Source organism: Cavia porcellus, unplaced genomic scaffold (assembly GCF_034190915.1).
Source record: "Cavia porcellus strain 051 isolate PalLab524CR breed Dunkin Hartley unplaced genomic scaffold, mCavPor4.1 scaffold_20, whole genome shotgun sequence".
NCBI lineage: Eukaryota > Metazoa > Chordata > Mammalia > Rodentia > Caviidae > Cavia > Cavia porcellus.
Window position 1 is genome coordinate 66,224,435 of NW_026947503.1, and position 27,852 is coordinate 66,252,286.

The window sequence follows — 27,852 nt, forward strand, 5'->3', positions numbered from 1 at the left end:
GCTGGATTACAGGGAAGGACTTCAACACAAGAGGACTGGTCCACCTTCCCCAGACTACCCCGGGGGGACGCTCGCCACATAACCCAGGCTGACGCTGCATTTTCCCAGGTAACCGCAGAGCAAAGGTGCCACCTCAAAAACCCGCGACAGCTACCCCTGCAGCCATCGAAGTCCATCCGCTCCCCCGCCCGCCTCTGTCCAGGAACTCTCCGCCACCCGCGCCCAGCAACCCCCGCGCGTCCCACTGGCCCCGCCCATCCATCGGCGCAGAGAGCAGCGGGCCGTGCGTCCCCTCTCGCTCGGGGGCGCGCACGCCGTGCGTCTCGGCGCACTCGGGCTTTAGGCCTTGGCGGCCGGCAACGGAGTACGAAGGGGCCGCCATGTTCTCCTTGGCACTGCGGGCCCGGACGGCCGGCCTCACCGCCGCGTGGGTAAGGAAGCTGCCGAAGCCCGGCTCTGCTGCCGCTCTGCGCGGGTCTCGGGCCTCCTTTCGCGGCGGGCGCCGGCGGAGCCTGGGCGCTGGACGGCCTGCGGCGGGGCGAGGACCCTGTGGCCTTGGTCATGTCGCGCGGGGAGGTCGGCGGCGCGGGTTGCGGGGCGGGGGGCGGGGTCCAGATACCCGCGGTCAGGCCTGCATTTCCCGCACTTGGGAAGCGCTCCGTGAACGATCGCGCCAAACCAGCTGTGCAAGGACACTGCGGACACCCGCGCCCTGCCGAGGACTCGAGGGGTTTTTGTGCCTGTTGAGGTCCAGGTCCAGGTCCGTCTCTGCATTAGACACACGGAAGCTGAGCTGCAGGGAGCTCGAAACACTCAAGTTAACTTTGAAATGGAGAAGCTGGAAAGGTGATAAGAAGGCATTTGCTGGAAAGAAGCCCAGTTTGCGGTTGGCTGGTTTTTAAGCAGTGAAGCGGGTTGAGTCGGTCCTCAGAGAGGAGCCGGCGGGCGTCGGTGTAGGTAGTTCTGGGCCCCGGAGTGAGTCCGAGGTGGCGCGGCTGCTGCACCTCCTCAGGTAGCTCTGTTACCTTGACCTTCGTCCTTGGTCCCCCAAGCCGTGGGAAGGGGTCGTTCCGCTTGCAGTTGAGTGTTCGTAAACACGTAAGGTACTGCTGGCTGCAGCTGCCACGGGGTTACAGTGAGCGTCTTGCTCTGCCAGATAATGGTAAATATCATTTTCTCCATCTCTTTTGAGGTTGGTACTATCAGAAATGGATATAAACCACGCTTGTTCTGGTGGAGTTTTTACTTTCATGTAAAAAGAATGTTGAGACACAAAGTAAAAGTAAAATGCAGTATTAGATCTGAATGAAACCATCCAATCTGGTTTGAAGGCGGGCTAAGATTTTTCCCGAAAGTAATACCAGCAAGACGTCAAAAGGCATTCTAGGTAGACAGTACAATATAAAAGAAACGTAGCATCAGGAAGAAGCTTCATTGTGTGAGCACCTAGCTCTCCTACCGGAGGCAGAGATGGGCGGAGATGTGCCCTACTGAAAAATCAGGTTTTACCTTAATTCAAGGCAGTGAGTGGATGTGATCTGGTTTCCGTTTGGGATGGATTTCTGGATAGGACCAAGGACAGAGTGGGTTTCGGTGGACACAGAAGCAGAGAAGTGGCCAGAAGACGCTTTTGTAAAACCTCAGATGTGAGATGATGATCACACCTTGTCTGTTGACAGAGGAAGAGTAGAAGTAAAAGTACCCTGGTTTGTTTCTTTCGTTATTGAAGCAAAAGGTATAGGAAGAAGCTGCTTTAACCTCTGCAAGAAAACTTTTGTATGTGATATGTTAAATAAATATTTGTTGAAAAATGTTTTAAATTACTCAAGTAATATATTGTAGGAAAAAAATACCAAAAGCAAAAAGAATAAGCTCAAAAAGCCCATAGTCTTACTATGATTTCTATGGTTACTTTTTTATTTACATTTGTAAATACTTGATATTTATAAAGTATTACGTTGTTTTGTAGCCTACTTTTCCCCATAATGTATTTTGATCAGCGTATCAGTATATGTTTCTGTCCTGTCATTTAATGCTGCATAGCATTGCACTGTGAGGATGTCCTATGTTTTCATCTTTCACAAATAGTGGCATATCAGAATAAGCCTAGAAAAATCAAGAAAAATATAAGGTCTGACTAAGAAAGTTCTTGTCTTAAGAGAGAAACCTTGACCATGTAAATTTCAGAGAAATTGCCTATTCCGATGTAATTTTTCCATTAATGGCTAGCTCCAAGTCTTCTACCAAAAATCTCTTTAGTTTATTGCTTTTAAAATGCCTAGAGCTGTGAGTGTAGCTCATTAGATTATGATCTGCTGCGGTTTTCAAGCACCAGCACTGCACCATCCATCAAAAAAGAAAAAAAATACAAGCCCAGATCTTAGTACTGTAAATTGTGACTTGGAGCCCTTTTTTCCTTCCTGTAGCGTGGTTTACTACCTCCTTGGGGCACTGTAATAACGGACTAAAAATTATGAATAATGGAGCAGTAGACTTAGGCTAGGCTTACTCCTTTCTTCCTTCATAATTGTCCCTGTTTTTCTTGTTTGATATTGCCCTGTTCCTGAGCTACTGCGTTTAGTGTGGTCGCTGAAGGGGTTATAGTGGCATTTTCAAGTGTTAGTATGTTTTCTCAGTCATAGGAGTTACTTTTCCTTACACACTTAACCATGGCTATAGATGTCTTAAAATTGTCTAGTAATCTGCACGTTTTTCCCTTGAAGGTATTTATGTGTCCCCCACCCATGCTGAATAATTTGGATAGTGGCTCAGAGCTCTTGAATGACGTTTTCTCCTTCAAAGACGACCATATATTATTGTTGCTATCCATCTCCCTTGTGTTGGTGCAGTTCCTCAGTGGGGCTGTGATCTGAGTCTGTCACGGGATCTGTAAATAGTGTGGCACTTAACCACACCTGTTCTGACACTTCCCACTTTCTCGTGGTGATGGCTGTCTGACTGCTGGGCCCAGTGACAGGACGCGCATGACTGTCCCACTGGGTGGCTTAATAATTCAGTTAAAGACACTGATAAAAGTGATTGGATCTGTTTGTACCACTGGTGGTATAAGTTGCCATTCAGACCCATTATGCATGTTAATACATGGTTAGGCTGATAGGTTAAGGCCGCATGTTTTCCTTTTAGTTTTAGCTGCTCTGCCGGAGCTAGGCTGGGCCTGCCTTCAGGTAAAGGAAAAAGAAAAAAAAAAAAATGTAGAGAAAAAAACCAAACCTTACTGACTGCTTCCAGACATAGACTCTCCCTATGTCGACCTGCTTTTGCTTGTTCTCCAGTGCCTTTAGAAAGTTGTTTTTCTAAATATTTGCCCAGAGTTTGTCATTCTTTTGCATTGGTTTTGCTTCATAATAGCTACTCAGCCACGCTAAAGGTGTGCCACCTTCAGTGATGGCGTTTTCTTTCCATTTTTAATCGTTTTTTAAAATATAATATATATATGTTGGTTCTTTCAGCTTCTCACTTTCCAGTTTTTAAAGTTTTGTGATATGAAATGTTTTACCATTCCATTAAAGATTCTTAAACCTAATTTTGCAACATCTCAAAGGATGTCTATTTTAGCTCAGTGACTCAGAGGAAGTTATTTTTCTCTGGGTAGGAAAAAACCCCCAAACATGGTACATATGCTCCTTTGCTTAAAGTGGGGTTACAATCAGGTAAAATCCACCCTAGGTTGAGAATTTAAGTGGAAACCTTAATACTCCTAACCTGTGGAACATCACAGCTTAGCAGCACAGTACCTCAGTTGTATATTTGGTTGTTTACCCTTGTGACTGTATATGAATGAGATGTGCTTTGGGGGTGAAGAGGGTAAGAAGAGGTGGTGACCCGGATTATGGCAGGTGAGCTGGAGGTATGCAGTGTGTTAACCTTGTGGGAGTGGCCAGCTGTGTGTGAAGGAGGGTGCATGGAGGAGGAGGAGCACGAAAGAGGGGTGGGGAAGGTTCCTAAACACTCGGTAGGTAGGCCACAGAGTTCAGATTCTGTTCTGTAAGTTGTGAGCATTTTATGTAGGTGAATAGCATAACCAGGTTGAATACAGTGCTGCCATTTCCCCGGTGTAATTTTGGTACAGAATCTCTTGAACTTACTAGCAAAGTTAAGGAAACAGAACCCTAAAATGACTTTTCTTTGCACAAGGAAAGGTTACTTTTGGTCATTTGCAGAGGTATTTGACACATTTGATTACTTACTGTAGAGAAGTAACTGGATTAAATTGCAGAATTTAGTAGTTAGTGTGAGTGGAAAACTTTTAGTTTTATCACAGTAGTAAAAGTCTGCAGTGTTGGGAGGAAAGTCATGAAATGCTGTTAAGGTTTTGAGCCGTGATTTACAACATAGAGAGTGATCTTACCAGCATCAGTTTGGGTGCTATTAAAATAGATGATTGGAAATAGAACACGCCCTTTGCTTTTTAAAATTAATGTATAATATTTATGGAGTATTGCACAGGTTTTAGTCCTTCACCTCCAGAATAGCATAATGAAGGTAGAAAAATATGCAGAAGATGCTGACTAAAGTCTGCTGTGGGCTTTAGTGTCTATGTGAGGATAGACTTCAAGTCTTTTTGACTACCTACAAGGAAAGTGGGCTTGATGGATTCATGTTAGATATCATCCAAGAGAGCTGTCCCTTGTCTGCCTTGGGGGCTAATGAAGGAAAAGTGGTTTTCAGTGGTCTGACCTTAGTCTTGTCTTTCTCGTGAGGTTGCAGTTCTGTCAGCTTCCTTGTCCCTTAAATTCTCCCTACCATGTGTATGCTTTGATAATGCAAAGCGTAACAGACCAAAATGTGAGTGGGTTAGATGGACCCTCAGAAGAAACCTGGAAGAAGAATTGGGCATGTGGAAGCGTCATTCGGGGACCTTATTCTTAGCAAAAATGTAAAGTTTTAGTTTTTGTCATTTTGAGCAGTAGCACTTAGGAGGAAATGGCTGGTAAAAACAGCATAGGATTTAGATTATAAGTGCTTTGGGCTTAGCTGGGCATCGTGGGACATGTCTGAAACCCCAGCACTCTGGAAGGCTGAGGCAGGAGGATCCTGAGAGTTCCATTCATTAGGACCTGTATCAAAAAGTCTGAAGATGTGGCTGAGGATTTAGTGTGTGTGTGTGTGTGTGTGTGTGTGTGTGTGTGTGTGTGTTGGGGAGGCTTGGGTCTGAAATCCTTCTGTCATTGTGATGTTACAGTCTTGTGATGGTATTGTCACTGAGCCCAAGTTTTAAAAAAAGTATAATTAGTAACCAAAGAATATGCTAGCACTGTTTCCTGCTGTAAATCTTTGTTCCTCCTGAAACACTGGAAAAAGAAAAAAAATGCAGTTTAAATCCACATTAATTCTGTGCTAAATATCAGGTTATGCTGTAGTTTTTAAATATTTGGATTTTCAATTGATGTTCACTTAATTAAATTGGAATGTAGTGAGCTCTAGACATTTCTGAATTGAGTAAGAATGATTGTTTAGAGAGAGAACCGGCTCCTTAGCTTGTTCTGTGAATCTGGCTGACTGGTAGTGTTTGCAGTTCTGAAGCTGTCGGGTTCTGGAATACCTTGTTATTCCTAAGTAAAACCCAATTAAAAAGGCCCCCATGGGTAGCATAAAGACACCTTCATGCATGTATTATTTCTTGGTATGCTGAAAAGTCACATCTGAGTGAAAGCAGCAGCTCTGACAGCCGCGCAGAATGTGCTCTGGAGAAGTTTGTGTCAGCAGAATTGAGGACCAGGATTTATCAGTTTATCCTTGTGGCTTTGCTGCCTTTTTTCCTTTTGCATGTATTGTCTGAGCCTTTTCCCTACAATTTTGAAGAAATCTATTTCAGATACTGAAATTTAGCTGTTTACATATAATACTTATGTGTATCTATATACACTATATACTAGTATATTTTATGTATTTACATATATAGGTATACTAGTATAGTATATGTAGTATTTAAGCAAATTTTTGTGGAGCTAAGATAAGGGTAGCAAAGATTTAAAAAAACAAAAGACAGGGCATAGTGGCGCACAATAGGAGGCTGAGGCATGAGGATGGCAAGGTCAAGCCCATCCTAAGCAACTTAGGAGACCAAGTGTCAAAGTTAATAATAAAGTCTGGTGATGTAGCTCACTGCAGAGGTCCTGGGTTCAGTTCTCTTAGTACTGCTAGTAAATAAACCATTAATGACTTCTTTCCAGATTAGAGCATTGTAAGCCAAGGACAGAGGCCTTTTCATTTCTAATCTGTCTCCTTATATGTCAGTGTCAGGTGTCTGATGTCATAAGCTGTTACCAAGATAAGTCAAGGTGACAGCCTTTGTAGTCATGACCCAGGACAGTGAGGTGAACCTTCTAAGCTTTCAGTGACACAAATAGCAGCACATGTGGTATAGGTTTGTCACCAGTGACCTAGGATTTCACGTGACTGGAGCTGTTCTCTCACACGTCCACGGTTACAGGTCAGCAAGAGAATGTCTCCAAAACAGCCTCAGATCACCTCTGTCATTCACATTCTAGACAAAAGTACTGGATACATCCTGGATTAAGGAGATAGGGATCAAATGTTAATCCCAAACCCAAGCTCTCTTAAAGAGATTTTGGTGTTCCCTGTGACATACAGGGAGATGATGTTTTGTTTCACATCCAGTAAATGCTTTAAGTGTTATATATCCATGCTAAGTAGAAATTTGAAAACTAGACAAAAACAGAAGAAAATATTTTTTGTCTTTTATCATCTTACCGTTGTAACAAACAGTTACATTTTTCCAGCCCTTTCATTAGTGTGTCTATTTAATTGGGATGATAGTTTATGTTTTGGGTTGTTCTTACCCTAGAATTAGTAATTCCAAATGTAATTTTGTTACCAGTACTTTTATGTATCATTTTTATGATTTTTTTTTTTTTTGGCCAGCTCTGCATAAGGGAAGATCAAAATACATGTTTAATGTTAAATATTTTTTAAAAATAAAATACCATTTATTACCTATCAAGTGGCAACATTTTATTTTTTTTATTTTGGTTTTTGGAGACAGGATCTCACTATGGAGTCTTAAACTCATTGTATAGTGCAGACTGGCCTAGAACTCAAGGAAACCGTCCTGCCTCAGCCTTCCAGGTACCAGGCTGACAAATGTGCACTACCGTATCCAGCGCAGATATCTAAAATTTAAAAAAACATTTATTAATATATGTTTGCAGAACATAATGATTACATTCATTGTGGTGCCTAAGGAAAAGCAAAGTCACAGTTGAAGCCTCCTCAGGAACCTCTCTCAGATTGTATTCTTGCCCCCAGAAGCATCCTGAAACTGTATTTATCACTCCTGTATTTGTACTTCGGACTCACACTCTGTATCTGCATATTTTCTTACTTGCTAAAGTGCGTGCTTCATGGAAGTACTAGTTGGGCTAGGGAAAGGGTTCACTGTGTCACTGTTGTATTACTCTTTATTCTGTTGGTTTTGAATTGCCCAACTCTGTCAGTTCCACGTTTGTTTAACCCAGTGTCCTGCCGTCTGGTTCACAGAACTCAGGATTACAAGACTGAGTGATAGTTCAATTGCTTAAGGTTGGAGGGCAGAAGTAGAAGGCAAAGGGCAGTGCAGTGCAGTGCAATAGAGAGCAGTCAGATTCATCCCAAAGCTGTGTGTGTTACCAGTCTACGTCGCATCATAAGGAAGCTCACTGAAACCACTTTTATGGCTGGAGTTTCTGAGCTGAGTAAGAAGGCTACTGTTGGCTCATTTGTTCAGAGTATATGATTCATTTATAGAGAATGAAAACGTATTTACAAAGGTCCACATGAAATGAAAGCTGCCATCCAACTTGACTCAGGCAAAAGCAAAAGGCATGAGGTGGGTGGTGCATCATTTCTCCAAGTGGGAGTCAGTGGATGTAGGCGAGCGGGTAACACATTTCAGTAGATCTGTGCTGTGGCCGCAGTCGTTCTGGCCTATGTGACCTTAGGCAGGTTACTAGGCTTGCTGTGGATCTCCATTTCCTCGTATCTCCTGAAAGAGAGATGACCAGGGGTGTAGGGTAGTGGAACTGTGTTTCTTAAGATTCTTTTACTTCTTTACCTTGATTCTGTTAAATTGTAAATCTTACACTATGGGCTGTGACTAACCTTAAAACTTTAATCTTCAGGGAAGACAAATAAGGAATTTGCATAAGACAGCTGTGCAAAATGGTGCTGGAGGAGCCTTATTTGTGGTAAGTAGATTTCTTCATAATGAAAAGACTTGGGAATTGGATGGAATCCACTAATATCTAAAATATTTTGAGCTGAACATGTAGAGCACTTGCTTAGCATATGGAAGGCCTTGGGTTCTATCCCTAGCACTGAGGAAAAAATACTCTTCAGTATATGCTGCCCACTGTGGGAATTTATAGTGCACTGAATATACATTTCAAAAGATGTGTGATTCCATCTGAACCTCTCATTTAAATTGGAGCCAGGGAGAAGCCAGGGGTATACCTCAGTGGCATAAGCAACTGCCTGGCAAGCACAAGTTGTGAGTTTGATCCCTGATCCCCAAATAAATAAATAAATTGGAACAAGAAAAACAGAATAGGAATTTACATTGTTCTGTGATGAAATTACTGTGAGCCTTAACCTGATTGTCGTTACACTTCGTTTTTTTGTTTTGTTTTGTTTTTTCTTTTCTTTTTTTTTTTTTTTTTAATTGGTACCAGGGATTAAACTCATGACCTCGAGCTTGCTAGACATGTGCTTGTGCCACTGAGCTAAATCCCCAGCCCCCTACTTTTGAGTTCTTAGAAAGCACAGTCATGTCTCTGTGAAGGTTCTAAGGCTGTAATTTGACAGATTTTAGTAATGTAGTGAATGAATACATTAGCATTTGGTCTTTTATGTTTCCAAGTTTTAACTGTAAGTAGAAGTCTGAAGTTTCCAGCTTAGCTGCGCAGTTCAGGAAGGACTAGGTGTCCTCCCTATGTTTTATTTTTTTTTATTATTATTATTTTTTTTATCGGTACTGGGGATCAAACTAATGACTGCCTGCTTGCAAGGCAGGTGCTTATGCCGCTGAGCTAAATCCCCAGCCCCTCTACCCATGTTTTCTTTTTTTTTTTTTTTTTTTTAATTTTTTCCAGTACCAGGGATCGAACTCACGACCGCCTGCTCACAAGGCAGGTGCTTATGCTGCTAAGCTAAATCCCCAGCCCCCTACCCATGTTTTCTGATACGATATATTTTCAAGAATCAGCCTAATGTTTAAAGGTAATGTAATCTGTATGATAATTTGGTTAGTGGTGTAAGTAGTAACTTTCTGCTTTATCACCTTTGTCTAAAACATTATCAGATTGGCTTCATATTTGAAGTTACTGTCCAGAGTTTCCATTTTGCTTTATATTCTTTTACAAAGCAAAACTCTGAGCATTAGTGTATCAAGAAATTCAGTTTTGTATTTACCACACATATAAAACACTGATTGTTAATTTCAATGTGAGTCAGTTTCCTGTTGATTTGCCATTTCTTGTCAGTTTTTGAAGAGAGCTTGCTCTAAAGAAGAAAGAAATAAGCATCCTTATGTTACTGGTTTCAATTTGTGGGAAACTTGTGGGGAAGACAATGTGTTTTTGTAACTACATAAAGTAGTGGGTCAGTATAACCTTTCTGGATCCCAGATTTATTGAAAAATCTGGTACCATCTTAGAAAAATTCATATGTTTACACTCCAAATTTTGTGTCCTACTTTCATAAGGCTTCCAGTAATTGATCATGTTTTGATAACTGAATAAAATCTTATCCCTAATAAAGTTGGATAACAATTATTTACTCTTATTGTGGAATTAAAGCTTCATTAACCCATTCATGATGGGACTGTAATTTGTGTCTGGCTGCCAGGCACTTAACTTACTTGGTATGTGTGTGACTGTCCCATACTAGTGGTGCAAGCCACCTGATGGGACAGTCACGCATGCAGCACCAGAGGTCCAAGCTGGTGAAAACTGGTACAGTTTTCTAAAACCATTCTAAAGCTGAATTTCTGCTAACTTTGGTAAGCACTCTCATCAACTGTGTGTTTTAGTCATTGTTTTTGATGGAAGGATAAGTTAACATACATCCAATTGGAATTAAACTGGAGAGTTTAAATAATTGTTCATAGTATAGTGATGAATAGTGTTTATTCACACTTCAGAGAGAATTTTGATAGTTTTGGAAAAGCTTTTTTCTTTTTTGTTTAGCACAGAGATACTCCTGAGAATAATCCAGACACTCCATTTGATTTCACACCAGAAAACTATAAGGTATGACTAAATTAACATAATTAACTTACAAAATATTTAATAGCTTCCAGATAAATAAAACGGGTGCTTTTTCTTCTATACAGAGGATAGAGGCAATTATAAAAAACTACCCCGAAGGGCATAAAGCAGCTGCAGTGCTTCCAGTCCTGGACTTAGCCCAAAGGCAGAATGGGTGGTTGCCCATCTCTGCTATGAACAAGGTACTGAGTTCACTTTTGCCATAGAAAAGAGGAGAGACTGTGTGCAATAATCCACATGCGGAAGTCCCTGCTAATCATGAGTGTTACCATCTCAGCGTCGGCAGCCTCTCAGTCACTTGTTTCCCTGGATTGCATTGTTTTTAGTAGTTTCCTCAGGACACTGTACTAAAGTAGAGCTTTCTGTTATTGCTGAAAATAGTGAAGGTGTAATGGTAAAACTTTTTTTGTTGTTTTGTTTTTCTCTTTTTCATTTTGAGAGAAATGGTCATAACAAAGATAAAACATCTCAAATGTGTTTTTAGTGACAACATATTCTGAAAATTCAGTATTTCAACACTAGAATTACAATAAAAATCTCATAGTGAATGTGAATGTTTTTAATATTGTTCATCTCTGGCAACAAGCCATAACAAACTATATCATATTTGGGATTCATGCCATTGATTATGCCATTTTTGGAATCAACCTACAGAAATGCTGTGGATGACCCACTTTGTATGAAGTTAGTCTATTCGTATGTACTTTAAGATTTTATTTTTTTTTGAACAGTAACTCAGCAGTAAACCAAATTTTAAGTTTACTCACATCCTGTTATTACTACATTTGTATGGTAATAACAGCATATTATTTACAGAGTACCATACAAAAACCATATGTAATTTGATTTTTATGAGAATCCATGTTGTATAATGTTATAATGTTAAGACTGGCAGTGTTACTCAGCAGAAAGGATATTTGACTTAGGGCTAAGAGAACTCATTTTTTTTGCTTCCTTAGCAGTGCTGATTTTGAGTGAGGTGGACTTCTCCCAGCCACCATGTTACGATTCCTGAGTGACAGAGTGGAGCTGAGTGCAGTGCCATATGTGTTTCCTCACTTGACCAACTATCACAGATGCCGCTGCATTTTAATACCGTTTTCTAAACTTCACTTGATCATAACTGTTAGGAAAGACCATTGCTTTCTTGGAGAATAGCAGTGTCCTCCATTTATGTGCAATAATCCCATATGCAAATTTTAGACTTAGTTGATCTCTTGAACAGATCTGTAATATTGTGTAGACCCTTAGCAACTTTTTCACTATGAAAAATGCTACAGAGCTAGTTTGAATACTGGTAATTAGGGCCAGGAATGTAGCTCAGTGGTGCAGTGCCTGCCTGGCAAATGTGAGGTCCTGGATTCAATTCCCAGCAACCCTCCCCACCTGCCAAATACTGTTAGGTAGACATACTTATGTCTTTAATAAATGTCATATTTCTTTGGAATTTAACTTTCTTTAGAAATTAATACCTACTTTCAAATGATTTAGGTATATGCTTGTAATCCTAGTTTTTATTTTATTTTTTACAAAAAATTTGTCTTTAATATTAGCATGCCTGGTGGAAATCTTGCAGAGGGCATCCTTAACGCAAAATAAAATAAAGCTAATGTGAGAGCATTTAAACACAATGTCCTATTCTATTTAGGGAGAGTCAGGAAATAGAATAGAATATAGAGAGCAGAGTCAAGATTCTTTCCATTTTACATTTAGGACTTTTATTTTAAAGTTCCCCACAACTTAAAGAGATATTCAACTTCACAACAAAAAAAATCTGAAAGTTCATTCATTAATCCCTTAGCAGTTAATAAAGCATGGAGAAGTATGTGGCGGAATTCCAGTTCCAAATCAGACAATCGGGGCCTTGCTCCAGGTTTATTAAATCAGAGTGATGCTAGGGTTGTGACATGTTTTATGTCAAACTAAATACAACTACTTTCTCTCTCACAAATGATTAGTTGTGATTAGATATCTTTTAGGAATACATTTATTTTAAATTCTTGCTATGAGAAAGTTCAACCTGTTATTTGAAATGCCATTAATGAACTACTTTCATGTCCAGGCATTGACATATGTGTGTCAGTTACACACACACACACACACAGACACTCTCTCTCTCTCTCTCTCTCTCTCTCTCTCTCTCTCTCTCTCTCTGTCTGTCTCTCAAGAATGCCAGGTACAAATCTTCAAACTCAGGGTAATGATATTAGATGTAAACAGTTAAGAGTTAACCGTTTTTTATGTTGTCATACCATTTGTGCAACTATGTATTTACAAGTCACATTAGGCTGTTTTGAAAAATTGGTGAAGGGTTGGAGGTAAACTTTCCTTTATTGACAGCTGATTGCTAAATTTTTACCAAGTGGACAATTTAAATTAAAAAATGTCAGAGCTGAAATGATCAAAATGTAAGTTCATAATACTGAAATACTTAGAGAAGAGTATGTTCTGAGCTTGTGAGACAGAGAGGAAAGGAGGAGGAGGAAATACTAGTGTTAAAGATTCTTTGTAAACTGTAAGATATTTGCAAAAATTAAAGGGCTTATATCACTATTACCAGGTACAAGTTTATTTTCTTTCTCTTAGAACTTTTCTGATTTTACCAAGTTGAAACAACATTAAAATTGTTTTTTAAATGAAATATCCAAAGTTCAATTTGTAATTAACTTCTTTAAAAATTTCCTAATATTTTAGGTTGCAGAAGTTTTACAAGTTCCTCCAATGAGAGTTTATGAAGTAGCAACTTTCTATACAATGTACAACCGAAAGCCAGTGGGGAAGTACCATATTCAGGTCTGCACCACCACACCCTGCATGCTGCGAGACTCTGACAGCATCCTGGAGGCCATTCAGAAAAAGCTTGGTATGGGGTACATTCTATTTGTAACTGTTATTTAAAAAGTAGCATTATGTCAAATTTAGAAAGAATTTTAAGTTTTCCCATTTCTGCCATCTTAGTCTATACTTTGCCAGTAAAATTTTGTCTTATTTTACTCACCTTTTTTTATATTTTGTGTTTGTCTCTAACCTTTCTATTTTAATCATGAATTATATTTTTAAAGCTTCTAAGAGTTTAAACTTTTTCATTGTTTACAATATTATTTTACTTTATAGTATCCTGTGTTACACAGAATAAGATATGAACACAGTAAGAATGCTTCATAGGAAAAGAAATTTAAAAATCGATAGTATAGTAAAAATAAGTGGGCATTGTTCCATATAAAACTATGATTGCTACATTTACATTTGTCAGATAAAGTAAAAGAAAATATCTTTTAATTTTGTTATTGGATACAAGTTACATAGTATAAAAAACAGTTTGGCACTAATAAAGTATATAAAGTAGAAAGCTGAAATCAGCCCAAAATTCCAACCCCAAGGTATATATTTTAGTAATTGTTCACAATGTGTTACAGGTTTTACATCATTTTAATTATTCACTGCATAAATTTTCTGAGCTTGCTTTTTTTCATTTTATTTCTGGCTATCTTTTTATAGCACAGTATGTGTGCCTGCCTCATTTTTTATTATAAATTAATCCACAGTTACTTTCATGTACACATACCTTTGTATACTTGCTGTGTTTTAAACTGAGCTTATTTGTAAGTACAATAGCTGGGTCAGTCTTTACCATATTTTACTAAATACATGTGAGTACTACTACCCATTTCCCTCATCTTTTTAATAATCTTTGACATCAGTAGTTTTCTGAGTATTTGCCAACCTGGTAGCGTGGCTATGATATTTGTAGTTTTTTTTATTATTACGATTTTTTGTTTTTTTGGAGACAGTCTTGCTTTGTAATTTGGGCAGGTCTTGAACTATGTGTAGCCCAGGCTGGCCTCAAACTTGCATTGATCCTTCTGCCTCAGCCTTAGTATTTGTAGTTTAGTTATCACAATCAAAATGAAAAGAATACAGACAGATGCAGGCATTGGAGATGATTTCCTACATTTGAATTATTTTAAAAGGAACATATCTACTTAAATCCTGGAATGTTATAAACAGGCATTCTTCCTTCTTAAAGAAATTTAATGCTCTAAAATAATTTTTTTGTATATAAAGGGTCATCAAAAAAGATGGTTGGTCTTCTTAAAAATTTAGAATTACTACATTAAAATACACATTGCCAAGAAAAATAGACTAAGTGTGTTCTAAACAAGGAGGAATATTTGAGGCAACATGTATTTTTGCAAAAAAATTTTCTTTTTGGACATTAACCAACCATTTACATCAATTTCTGTCAAATAAAAACATGAGTCCTCATCTACCTTATTCACTGGATTTGGCACTGTGCAACCCCTGGTTCTTCCCTAAAGTCAAAATGACCAGGAAAGGTAAATGCTTTTAGTCAGTTCTAGACACTGAGGTAGCCATGACAGCACAACAAAGACATTCATGAAGATACTTGCAGAACTGCCTCAAAGTGACAAGAACAAGAGCGTGAGTGTGTTCAAAGCAAAGAGGGAATATTCCAAGGAGGCTTAATGGCATGTGTTTCTTACTGTAATACATTTTTATAAAGTTAAACATTCACCATATAGTCTGATTATACCCCTTACCTTTGTAATAGTCTATAGTTTATAGTGCCCAGCCCCTTCTGCCCTTAAACCAGATTGCTGTTAAGCTATAAACTGGTCCTTACAGTGATCTCTATATTTTTAGGAATAAAGGTTGGGGAGACTACACCTGACAAACTTTTCACTCTTATAGAAGTGGAATGTTTAGGTGCCTGTGTAAATGCACCAATGGTTCAAATAAATGACAACTACTATGTAAGTATGCCACTTAATGTAAACTAAAGTCCTCTGATGTTGTATTTGAAATACTGATTCCATGTCCTGTAGATACTGGTTTCATAATTGTTCATTTAGACAAAACCATTAGTATACATACTACAGGTTTTAACAAGTTCTTTAAACATTTTTGTATCTTTCTCCAGAAGATGACTAACTTAAGACTTATGAAAAAATCACTTACATATAAATACAGAAAATAACCCTTGTATAGCAACCCAGGCTTAAAGGTAACATTTTGCAACATTTACTTCAGGTAGTGTTACGTTGTTATTGTCATTGTTGTCAGTATTTGTAGAAATAAATTGTAGGTACAGGTTCTGCTTCTTTCATCTTCAAAGATATCCAGAATCATTCATTTAATGATATTTTTTTATTTATGTTCTTAAACTTTCTATGTATGAACCCATACTAATGTTCATATTGCTTGTTCTACGAATAGAACAGTGGTACCTTGGTCAGTGAACTTTAATCCACAATTTTGCAAACGATGTTTGTGTGGGAAAGATGGTTGTAGTTGTGTTTGTCAACCGATGTAGTTTGCAAACAAACAGAATTTTGCCAAATGCTTCTGTTTGTAAACCAAATTATTTGCAAACAAAATGGTTCATGAGCCGAGGCACTACTATATATACCTTCCTAAGTAATGTTAGCTGCATCTCATGTGTTTGGTGTTTTTGATTTTCTTTGACAGACTTAAGTTTTTCAGATGAGTTCGTAATATACAAATGTGTAGGATTTTTTAGTTACCACTTGTACATTGGTTGCTGTGCTAACTATATCTTGGTTTTCACTTGTGCTCATTTGTTAGCTTTTATCACTTAAGAATTTGTGCATGGAAATCCTTTAGAAGTTCTTATTGTAATGATAGATTGTTTAACACATTCCTGCCAGCTTGAACCCCACCAGTGGTACATGCATGACTATCCCATCAGGTGGCACTAATAAAGTCAATAAAAAACCACCTAATAGGACAGTCATGCATGTACCACCTGTGGTTGAAGTTGCCCTGCAGCTGTGACTCGTTTGTGAATGTGTTAAGGAGTTTGCTTTGCCTGTGTTGCTCCTGGACTTTCTCCTACCACCCCAGAAAGCTTATCTCCTTACACTGCAGGCTTTCCTCTCCCCAGGGCTGGATTTCAATAGTGTCCTTTGAGGGACAGTTTATTTGAAGTTTACCTTCACATTGAGGGCTTAGCTTTGGGGGATCTAAAGCTAGATGGTCTTGGTAGACACTTTTGGGCTGGGTTTGCGTTTTGTCCTTTGTCACTGTAGGCTTTTAAACCCTGAAGCCAAGTTTGCTCGGTGTTCTACTTGTCCCCCTGATTTTCATTGGGTTTTGGACTCTAGATAATTATTTCTCAGTTTAAATGGGAATTAGTCCAGGCTTTATATGAAGTATAAGTCTAAGTACAGTAACCTACAAGTAGACAGTCTGAGAGAAAAAGAGATTCTTTCAGTTGGTAGTAGTTAACATCTTTAGGTTAAGGAATCTCCTTATAAATTAGTGTAACTTCTGGTGCTAATTACTGGTTGTACTTAAAGAATGTAGTAGCTAATGAACTTGTTCCTTTACACATTTCTACTTTATTTTCTCATCTAATCCTCTAAACAGGTTCAAGTAGGTTTACGACTCCGATGCAGACGTTTCACATTAAACGCACTCTGATTCTTCTTCAGCTGTAGCTCTTGTCAATTTATATTGAGTGGTATGCCCTACATAGTGGAGTTACTCAGTTTTTCTGTTTTGGCAACTATGTTAGGAATTGAGAGAAAGACAATAAACTAACTGGTATAGAGCATTTACACAGATTCACGTATTCCACTTGATCTAAAGGCCAAGAAGTGATGCACAGAATTCAGTAGTAGGAGGGGCTGGGGATTTAGCTCAGTGGCATAAGCGCCCGCCTTGTAAGCAGGCAGTCGGGAGTTCGATCCCTGGTACCGATAAAAAGGAAAAAGCCAAAAAAAAAAAAAAAAAAAAAAAAAGAATTCAGTAGTAGGAAATAATTTCAGTGACTGCTATAAATTTTTTTAGGAGGATCTGACACCTAAGGATATTGAAGAAATTATTGATGAGCTGAAAGCTGGGAAAATTCCAAAACCTGGGCCAAGGTATGCTGACATTTATATGTATAGTACAGTTTTAATGGCTTAACCTAAACTAATGTTTTTTGTAAACTTAATTTTTAAAATTTTTTATCTCAAGTTCATAGAAGTTGGCAAGAACTTTGGATAATACCTAAACCAAATTGTTTTTCTAGAGAATCTTTTTCTCTAAAATACCACCAGGTCGTCATCTGATACGTGCCTGAATATTTGTAAAGGAAAATTTATACATCTTTTCTGTTAAAAGTTCATACTGCTATAAGATTGAGCCAAAGTCTGTCTCTATTTTCCAGCTGAACATTACTTTCCAACACAAGATGATTTAATGCCTATTCTGTATGTGAGATAACTATCTTCTCATCCTCATATCTGTTGGTCAGATTCAGTTTTCGCAGTTTTCATTGTGTTTTCTGATATGACCTAGTTTTGGGTTCTCCTATGGAATTTCTAGTTGGTTTGTGACTTTGATGTGGGACATAATCTAATCACAGTAATGTCATATGCCGAATGACGCTATTTTGGTCAACAACAGACCACAGACACAGTAGTCATCGAAACATTCTTATTACTTAGTATTACTTAGTATTTTTACTGTATGTTTTTCTAAGCTTAGACATGTTTGGACATACAAATGCTTCACCTTGTGTTACACCTGCCTGCAGTGTTCAGTGTGGTAATATACTCTAGGATGGTAGCCAAGGGTCAGTCGGCTACACACACAACTGAGGTGGATTTTGTGTGTGCACTCTGATGCTCACACAGTGACAGTAGCTGATGACTCATTTCTCCGAACATACCATCATCGTGAAGCATCGTGACCCTATTTCATAGCTGAACATTCAAAGTTCTTTTAATATTAGCAACAGCTTGTATGGCTCTTATACAGCTTTGACCCTCCTATAAGTATTTTTTTTGTTTATTTTTATATAAACTTTTCTTCTGTCAACCCACTTATAGGTTTTAGTGACCATATAGTATTCTGATGTTTAAAATATGTGTTTTTTGTTTCAAAATATATTTCTTTGGGGGCGGGGTCTTTTTGAGACAAGGTCTCAGTATGCAGTCCAGGCTGGCCGTGAGCTCACTTTGTAGCCCAGGCTGGTCTTGAACTTGCAGTGATTCTCCTGCCTCACCTCTGAGTGTTGGGATTACTGGCATGTGCCACCACACCCTAATTTATTATAAATAACAATTCCCTTAAATTGAATTAGAAAGAGTATAGAGCTATTCAACAATTTGCTCTCTAGAAATATACTGGCAGACTAACAATCTTACTTAATGAGTACAGCTAAATTTGGAAACACCAACTGGCCCCTACTGATTATTAAAACTTGTAAGAGACACATAATCCTTAATCTGTATACATAATTTGCTTGAAGAGATTCGGTATTTTCTTTCTAGTTCCTAACTTTCTTGAGCTATACTTGCAGTGTTTTGTTGGTTGTTTTTGTGATTTGGAAACTTGGCCTTTGTACTAGGCTGCATCCCCCCCCCCCTTACTTTCTGTCTTGAGACAGGATTTCCCCAAATTAACTACTTTTCCCAGTGGGGGCTTCAACTTTTGATCCTCCTGCCTTAGCCTCCCAGAGTACTGGGATTGTAGGTGTGTGCCACCACACACACAGTTTACATTAGCATTGTCCTAAGATAAAACCTTTCACTGTCTGCCTTCTCTTCTGGAGGCAAATAAAACGACTTTGTCAGGCTGGGGATTTAGCTCGGCGGCATAAGCGCCTGCCTTGCAAGCAGGCAGTTGTGAGTTCGATCCCTGGTACCGATAAAAAGGAAAGACAAAAAAAAACAACTTTGTCATGTGATATTATACTATCTTTCTGCGCCAGTGGTCCTGTTCCTTACTTACTCTTGTTTCACATGTTGATTGCTGCCTTCTCCCTGGAAGTCTGTATTTCATAGTATTTTCCATAGGCCTCAGACTCTTTCAGGTTCAGATTTACCTTTGTTTTCAAATTTTGGATACTTCAAAAAAAATATTGTTATGTACAGGCTTCCTTGTGAAATCTAGTGAGGTTCTTTAGATGGCCACCTTTCTTCTGATGAGGTGGTTATAATTCTGTGGTCATAATTCTACATAGAATTTCCTACTTCCCTTCTTGTGAACCCTGTGGGTCACAGACATCGATCTACTAATGTATTATTCTCCTGTCACAAACTGGAATGCTTTGTCCACTATCATATTACGAACTCAGCATTCATTTATTTTACCAACATGTCTGTTATGAACAAGACAAAGTGTGTATGTGTAGTGGCACTTATGGTGGAGACAAATAGCTAAGTGATAAATGCTACCAAGAAAAATAAGACAGCAATAGGGATGGAGAATAGGAGTCTCCTAATTCCATCTGGTGAGACCTTTCTGAGATGGAAGCACTGAAGTCAGGTCTGAATGAAGAGCTAGCAGGAACCATTTAAAGAGGGGGGGGCGGTGCTAAGGGCCAAAGGGTCTGAGGCTGCAGAGAGCTGCATGAGGAGCCTGAAAGGTCAGCACCGCAGCTTCAGCTGTATCGGAGCCTACGTATAACAACAGCTAGGATGTTTACAGTGTGGGTCTTGTGGAAAGTACTGTCTTATGCGCTATGTGGAAAATAGTTTAGAATTTAGTGGGTATTATTGAACTGAGGAATTATGAGGGATTTCTATCATTTTGATTGAAGCCTTTCTGTGAGTCCTTTAAAATGGAGAAGATGTGAGGGATGGCAAGTTTGAGGAGGAAAAGCAAGATTGTTGTTTAGGATGCGGGAGGCATGCCTGTCGAACATTCATAGCAGAATCCTCTCAGGTCATATGATCCTACAATGTGGGGATAAATGAAGGCTGGAAATACTAATCTGGGGATTTGTTAGTTACTAGGAGTTGCTGTTTAAAGTTTTTAGGTAAGAGTGCCATGAGTGATATCAGATTTCCTCTTTTTAAATGAGATACTATAATTTGACATTAGTAAGGAGGAGGTTCCACCACAATTAAGCCTTGCTTTTTTTTGAGACAGTCTTGCTTTGTGGTTCAGGCTGGCCTGGATTCACTGTGTAGCTCAGGCTGGCTTCAAACTTGAGATGATCCTCCTGTCTTGGCATTTCAAGTGCTGGGATTACAGGTGTGCACCACCATTTCTGACTCAGTTAAACATTTTTAACCCGATACTGCTTATCAATACTTATATTCCTTCATTGGGATTGTGTCCATAGTGTTCTCATATAAGCCAGAACCTTTGGAATTACTAGCGTCTGAACCTGTTTTTTTTCCCCCTATTGTAACTTCTTATTTTAAAAATGCAGACATAGATCTACTTACTTTTCAGTAACTGTACAGCATCTCTCGTGGTGGTGTCCAAAACTTGTATTTGAGCACAGTGTAATACAGGAATGTAACCAGCAGCATGTGAAAACAAGAACTTTCCACTTCTCCTCCCCCTAATTAATATCTTGGATGCATAAGATAATGAACAAGATTGGGCTAGTAAACAGTAAGCATTATGTGGTAGATTTTTTTTAATGTAGTTATTCTTTACATTAACCAAAGCTAATTGTTTCAGTATTTTTATAATAAAACTCTTGGTTCTAATATCTGAAAGAGGTGCTAATTGTCTTAGAGTAATGAAGAGCTCAAGAAAAAATATTCAGTAGTAACTGATTGCTGAGTACTATCATCAGGTCTACCCTAGTCAACACTAGTTACTGTGATTCAAAACTGTTTTATTATTTTTGTCAAATGTAAGAAAATATTAAATGGTGGTGAGATAATACTAATCTTGACTTTATGTGCCCAGATTGCTGTTATTTTCAACTTAAGGCACAAAAAATAACTTCTAAGCCTATTTTCAAAATAACTCACATCTAATTTATATTCTTCATGTTTTGTAAGATATCTTAAAGTATATAAGAATCTGTCGTGTGCACAAGGTACTAGCCCAAGATAAAATATAGACAACGAGGCAACAATTGCAGTGCAATTGTTGTAGACCCTGGATTTTTAATACAGAAAGTAGAGAAAGTGAAGGCGGGGGAGCATTAAAGTTACATAAAATAGTCTGAACATAGTACTTTTTTTGTAAGCCATAAAAACTCACAGGAAGGCTGTGATTTTCAAATGTAAATAAGTTAAAATAGTACATACATGTAAAGTATTGGAATAGCTAATAAACTGTATTTACTTTTTGAATCTTAATGAAGATGAGAAGTAACTTATAGGCACCATTTTAAGTACTGCAGTATCAGAAAATGATTTTTTTGTTTAGTAAGTGATTAGATGACTAAACAAAAGATTTTATAGCCTTCATAGTATTTTGATATGCATTGTATGAATGCAGAGAAAGGAAAGAACCTCTGCAGGAACTTTCATTTCCTCTAAAGTATGTTGCAGGATTATTGTTTCATAGAGCAAACTTTAGAAAAATTTAAGCTAGATTATCTAAAAAATTACTTCCATTTATAAAATTCCAAAATCCTTTTAAGCACTCTAGAAACTTCAGTTTGTGTAATCTTCCTTTGTATTGGCAAAGGTGATGTGAGTATTAAGGAGCTCATTCATTTAAAGACCCATCTCCTTCAAGATGGTAAGAGGCTTTGGGATCAAACGGTCAGCTTTCAGTAGACTTCTAAAGTAAAACCTTTAAGTCACATTCCATTCCAGCATTTGTATTGAGCAAGAGAAATGTTGTAGTGTAAAAAATTTGATAGCGGGGTAGCTGAGCTTAAGGTACTACCGAATTAACTTGTTGATATTTGAAAATTACAATGCCCGATGTTTGTTTTTATTTAAGATAAATGTTATTTTGCCACTCAGCTTTACTACACTTAGCTTTTACTACATTTCTTCAGAAAGTACACAGTGACTGCCTTTTGATCTGGTTTTTATAGCAAACAAAAAGACTGACAATACAAATGTTACTAATTTCTGGCTTAGGTCTTAGTGTAGTACATTACTTAGTTCCTTATATTATGTACTGAAAGAGCCTGAAAAAAAGCTTTTGAGTGATCACGTGGTGTCATTTTTATCCCTGCAACAAAGAATTTCATTGGAGAGTTCTAAAGAACACTTTTAGGAGACTGATGCCAAGACTATGAAGGGCAAAGCTAAAAGGGACTGAAAAGATACAAATTTAAGTTTGTAACTAAATTCTAGGCAAGTGAAGTGAGAGGCCATGCTGCAGAAGTCAGGCAGCAGCTGGAAGGGACTGTGCTGGGCAGTGTGTTGGGTGAAAAGCACAGGTTCTTCCTGCCTCTCCACAGCCTCCTAACAGCTTCCCCCATCAGGACCTGTTTTGTTTTTCTTCTGTTTATGGCCATAGATGCCAACTTGGTCTGGAGTCCTATTTTTGGCAGTACTGTGAATTGAACCCAGGTCTTTGCACTGAGTTATAGTCCCAGCTGTTTTTTTTTTTTTTTTTTTTTTTTTTTTTGGTACCGGGGATTGAACTCACAACCTTGGATTTGCCAGGCAGGCGTTTATACCACTGAGCTAAATCCCCAACCCATTTTTTATTTTTCTGAGATAATCTTGCTATATAAATTGCCCTGGCTGGGCTCAAACTTGTGATCTTCCTGCCTCAGCCTCCCAGAGAGATGGGATTGTAGGGGTGCAACAACATGCCCAGTTTGGCCCTGGAACTTAAAAAAAAAAAATGTAGCCTTTACAAAGCAAATACAAATAAGAATCAGAGTTCACTGCTAGTAAGGGACAGTCTAACTGCTCAGATTACGTAAGGAATCCAACTTGAAATGCGGTGTAGAAGTGTATATATCTTTTGTAATCATTGTGACAGCCAATTTCAATCCAAATAAAATTCAGATAAAAAAAAGTAAATACAGCTTTGGTTTATTAAAGTATAGTTGTATATCTTGTGGGTCATATAACCTGTGTTAGCACTTAGGGGCAGAGGGAACAATTACTTAGCTGTTCTAACAATTATAAATCTTAAAAGTAAAAATTTAACAAATGTTATAAAATAGTAAATATAATATTATTTGCTTTTCTTTTCAGGAGTGGACGTTTCTGTTGTGAGCCAGCTGGAGGTCTCACCTCGTTGACTACACCACCTAAAGGACCTGGGTTTGGTGTACAAGCAGGCCTTTAATTTATATTCTGCTGTAAATATGTCACCTGAGAAATAAAATGCGAACCTTTCAACATAAACTTTTTAAATTACTGGGTTATCCTGCTCTGTGTACATTTTGGCAAGCTGTCAGTAGGTCCATGTTGTCTGTTGTCAGTAGCTATGAAGATGTTATTACGGGATCAAGTTAGCAGTTACTTCAATGTCACCCATTTCCAACTGCCAGGCCACTTTTATCAGTGTTAGGGTGCTGTGAAGTACAAATTCTGTTGAATTTCAAATACATTTTGTTTTCCCATCTTAGCCACAGAGAAGTTGTAAGCTAATATTGTTTCTATAAGCTTTATGTGTTTTTTTAAAAACACATTAATGTTTACAGGACACAGTAGTTGCTGTTTCCAACTGCTAAAACTTAAAGCCCAGTGTAGGTATGATAATTGGTAGTTTTTTTCTGGAAGCAGTTATCATTTTTACAAAGGTACAAAATCTTGTGACATTACAGTCTCATTGGCTACTTTAACACTGCACATACACAAAAAACTGGAGCAACAAATCGGCATAATTATCTGGTAAAGACCGGTGGACATGTAAATTCTTCAGTTATAGGACATTACAACTTTAAAGAAAGGATAAATGTGTTTATTACATCCAATCCAAGAAACTACAATACATTCCTTTTGTAAACAGAAGTACAGCCAGCTTTAACAACTGGACAAATACAAACTAATCACATTTCAGGATTTATCAAAGTCTTTGTGCACTTGAGACAGACTAACACTGTTGATTAGTAAATACAGTGCCTAAAAACTGACTGCACTGCAGGGGATCAAATCCAGGGTCTCCAGCATGGCAAGCAAGCATCCTACTACTGAACTACACTTCTAGCCCAAAACTTAGTATGTCTTCAAAACTTAGTTGTTTTTATCCCAGCCCTCAAGAGACAAAGGCAGGAGGATCCTTGAGAGTTCCAGACCAGCCTAGGCTACAAAGTGTGCTCAAGGCCAGCTGAACTACATAGTGAGACCATGTCTCAAAAAGACAAACACTTAGCTTTTTTTTAAAATATAGAGGAAAGTAAACCTTAAAGTATGTTGTTTATACCCTACAGCCTTCATCTTATAACTGTTGTTTTTAAATGTTAAGTCACACAATTATGTTAAATGTAACAATATTCCACCTCGAGCCCAAAAAGCTCTTTTATTATTCATATTGAACCCAATAATTCATAGGTAGAAGTCTAAAAAATGAAAAAAAACCCTGGTCTTTACTGTAGGTTTACACTTCGTAAGGTAATTAGTTGGGATTCAGCTTTAAAGTCCAATGGGAACCTGTATCTCGGTAACAGAGGACAGTATAAACTTGTGACTGCACCCTCACTAAAACAACTGGATGCTGAGTTTAGCCAGTTGCCTATGAGAGAATAGATTAAGTTTCCTGCGGAGTACATAGCTTGAGTGGCTGGGCGTGCAAACTCGCAGGTTAACTTCCACGTAAACAAAACATCCCCAGGAAGTTGCAGAGCCCGCTGCGGCTACGCTGAGACTGCCCTCCCTCAGGCACCCCTCCCTGCCCAGCACCCGAGCAGTTCCAACCCTCTAAAGCCGCACGTGGAAAAACACACTGAAACCTCTAAGGGTAACTGAGCGGGTCGGGTGTGTGGCGCGGTCCCGGCCGCAGAAGCACGGGGGAACGGAGTTCCACTTAGCAGCACCTGGCTCGAGCGCAATGTGGGTGCGGGTGCGGGCGCAGGTGCAGCCCTAGGCGCGCAGGCGCAGTGCGGCCACGCTGACCCTGGGAGAGCCGCCCGCACCGCGCCCCGCCCCGGAGGCCCCCGCCTTGCCCGAGCCGGGTTCGTGGCGGCGTCCCGCGCGTGACCAAGCGCAACCCTCGCTCACCCGCCCTTGCAAAAAGCAGCGAGTGAATGCCCTCCGTGGAGCCGCCGCTTCACCGCCGCCATTTCCAGAAGCTTCCAGATGCGGTTGCTACCATGGCTGTCGCGGGAAGCGATGCGACGCCCGCTCGGACGCTGCGTCCTACCGACGCCCTCCGGACCCGCGGCTCCGTTTGGGGCTGCTGCGAGGGATTGGCTCCCCTCCCCTCCCCCCGCAGCAGCAGCAGCCGCCGCCGCCGCCGCCGCCGCCGCCGCCCGCGCCCGCAAGGGGCGGGGTGTCACGCCGCCCGTCCCTGCCGCCAGGTCACGTGCGCGTGCGTCACGTGCTGCGCTGCAGCCAATGGGCGGGCGGCGCCGTGCGGGAAGCGAGGCGGCTGTGGTGAGGGACGGACCGCGACCGGAGATGTTTTCAAGCCCAGCCCCGGCGGCGGTAGCGGCGGCGGCGGTAGCGGCGACGGCGACAGCGGCGGCTACACGGAGGCAGTTGTTCCGGGGCTGAAGCGCCCCCGCCAGCTGCGCTGCGGGTTGGAGCGCCAGGGGGGCGTGGCGACCGCGCCGAGGAGGAGGGCGCGGTCGAGCCGGGCGCCGGAGCAGCGCCCTCAGTTCCGCCGCCGCGTCGTCTCCGGAGCAGGTAAGGATTCTGCCCGCTGCCCTTGCCCGGGCGCCCGGGCTGCGGGCCTGCCGCTGACAGGCCGTTGGCGGCTGCGGCGCAGGTGGGCGCCGCCGCGGGGCGGGGCGGGTCCCGGCTCCGGAACATGGCGCGGCGGCAGGCGTGTGCGTGCAGGGTGGCGGCCGGACCGGCGGGCGGGCGGGGAGAGACGGGGGGGGGCAGCTGGAGCGGGGCGCGCGCTCCCGCCGCCGTCTTGCGCGGAGCAGGGCCAGCCTCGGGCGGGGCCAGCGGGGCGTGCCGTGTCGCCGGGCTGTCACCGGCACCCACCCCCCCGCCGCCGCCATGGAAGGGTCGCTAGACCCCGGGGCGCGTCGGGGGCTGCGGTCGCGGTCGGAGGAGCAGAGTGTTTAACGCATCTCCGAAGATTGCCAAGCGGGGAACGGGCAAGATACAAAGAGATTTCGGAAGCCCAGCTGACAGCTGCTTTAGCAATCACAGGCTAAGGCCGTGCGGCATGGGAAGTTCGCGGTGTTGGGCCATTTGACACCGTAGGAAACCGATATAGCGCGGGGTCGCTGCCACTGTCATCTTCACGGGACATCCGCGGCTCCACCGCGAACCAGGGTGAAATGTGTTGCACGTCCAGGTATCAGGAACGCTCTGGGATTATCTCTAATCCTGAAGTTGAAATGCCCCCGCATTCGCAGACCTTTTTATTTTGAAACGGTCTATACAAATTATAAAGGAAGGGGAGCTAGTTAAATAGCTGTTTTTGACTAAGTGAACTGTGTATTTAAAGGTAGGCCGTTAAAAATATTGCGTGCTGATCTGTTTCAATTTCTTCAATTCTTACACAAAGGTTTTCCTGAAGATTAGTTCAGAACTGGCAGGACATACGTTTTATTGGTGCCAAGTGGCTTAAAAGCAAAATGAGATAGTGTTGACTGTGAAAGATGAAGACGTTATGTTAACAAATCTTGTTGAGAAAAGTCTTAAATTTGAGTGGAAAGAAAAAATATATGCGGATTTGAAGTATTTCTCCCAGGGATTAGAGACAAGGGGAGAAAGGTTTTACTACTTAAGAATCCTTTATAACTCGTGGAAGCACTAACAATTTCCAGAGGTCTACAGAGACAGCTTGAAGCAGGCCAAACTTAACTATTCAGGAATGTGTTCTATTTTAGAGATAGGCGAGGTGTTAAAATGAAGGAAAACCGGAGTGGTAACTGTATCAGGGAAGGAAAATTAGTTCAAAGTAGTTTGCCTTTAATATTGTTTTGGTAGTAATCGTTAAGGATTTGTAGTTAGGATAGTTTTTGAACTGAGCAGACCTGGAAAACTGGAAATTGCTGGGTGTGTATTCCGTGAAGAATATTCGAAGAGGAGTAAAGGGAACAAAACTGTTTAGACAGGAAGTAACTCCGTAGTTGAAAGTACGTTTTACTGTCTCTGCTAGTGTTTCTTTAATCTCCAACAAAAAATGTCTTAAATGTTAGAGATGTGTCCACCCAATGGAGTGAATTTAAAAGGGAGATTTTTTTTTACATCAAGATTAGAGTTACTTTTTTCCTATAGAAATTGTTGTAAAATGTCAGATAGTTTTCTGAGGTAAATTTGAGAAATAATAATCAGGATATTTAGAAAACACCTCGGTTTTATTTTCTGAAAAGCATGAAGAACAATGTCAACATATTCAGTTTTTTGGTATTAGTAATTAAAAATTTTTTAAAGCCATTCTAAGGTTGTAAGAGCGTTATTTCAATCTAAAAAAAATGATTAGTGAGATTAGTCATTTCCATCATAGTCCATAAGCGGTTTAGACTCCTCTATATAAATTTAATGATATTGAAGTAATGTCTGCTATCAGATACACCTGAAGACTTTCTCTGTAATTGCTTAAGAGCTCTTGACACTACTTTTCTGCCTTAGAATTTGTTGCTGACATATTGTAAAATGCTATGCCCTGTCTTGGATATTGGTCCTTACAGCTAGTTGGGGACTCAAAATTTCTAATTCCATGTTTCTCTCATTACAGATGAGAAAACGAAGGCCTGGGGAGGCAAAATGATATCCAACTAGTGTGTAGGTAGTTA

General features: G+C 40.2%; 2 protein-coding genes across 6 annotated transcripts in view; both read left to right on the forward strand.

The window, feature by feature from the left end:
• The first annotated feature begins 254 nt into the window (after positions 1 to 254).
• On the forward strand, positions 255 to 23,338 carry Ndufv2 (NADH:ubiquinone oxidoreductase core subunit V2). Of its 3 annotated transcripts, XM_003464455.5 has the most exons (8): positions 255 to 431; positions 8,142 to 8,207; positions 10,206 to 10,268; positions 10,352 to 10,468; positions 12,981 to 13,149; positions 14,952 to 15,061; positions 17,121 to 17,197; positions 23,186 to 23,338. In XM_003464455.5, exons 1-8 carry the CDS (start codon positions 381 to 383, stop codon positions 23,277 to 23,279), a joined length of 747 nt encoding a protein of 248 aa, XP_003464503.1. In that variant the 5' UTR covers positions 255 to 380; the 3' UTR covers positions 23,280 to 23,338. The 3 variants fall into 3 exon arrangements, with proteins under 3 accessions (XP_003464503.1, XP_063088037.1, XP_063088036.1); XM_063231967.1 differs by lacking the exon at positions 10,352 to 10,468; XM_063231966.1 differs by lacking the exon at positions 23,186 to 23,338 and having other exon boundaries at positions 15,229 to 17,186.
• A 2,300-nt stretch (positions 23,339 to 25,638) lies between these two features.
• The window catches only part of Ankrd12 (ankyrin repeat domain 12), a 91,124-nt gene continuing 88,910 nt past the window's right edge, over positions 25,639 to 27,852 (forward strand). The window contains exon 1 of one of the 3 annotated variants that reach the window (XM_063231964.1): positions 25,639 to 25,780. The gene's annotated coding sequence lies outside the window, so the exon portion shown is untranslated. Of the gene's footprint in view, positions 25,781 to 26,010; positions 26,406 to 27,852 lie in introns of those variants that run through there. The other 2 variants (XM_003464453.4, XM_003464454.4) reach the window with 2 other exon arrangements.

What these genes read in the sequence shown, in the direction of transcription:
- Ndufv2 (XM_003464455.5), top strand. Translation starts at nt 381, where the DNA reads ATGTTCTCCTTGGCACTGCGGGCCCGGACGGCCGGCCTCACCGCCGCG. An exon ending in CCGGCCTCACCGCCGCGTGG is followed by an intron (nt 432 to 8,141) that starts GTAAGGAAGCTG and finishes TTTAATCTTCAG; the next exon opens with GGAAGACAAATAAGGAATTT. An exon ending in GGCCATTCAGAAAAAGCTTG is followed by an intron (nt 13,150 to 14,951) that starts GTATGGGGTACA and finishes CTATATTTTTAG; the next exon opens with GAATAAAGGTTGGGGAGACT.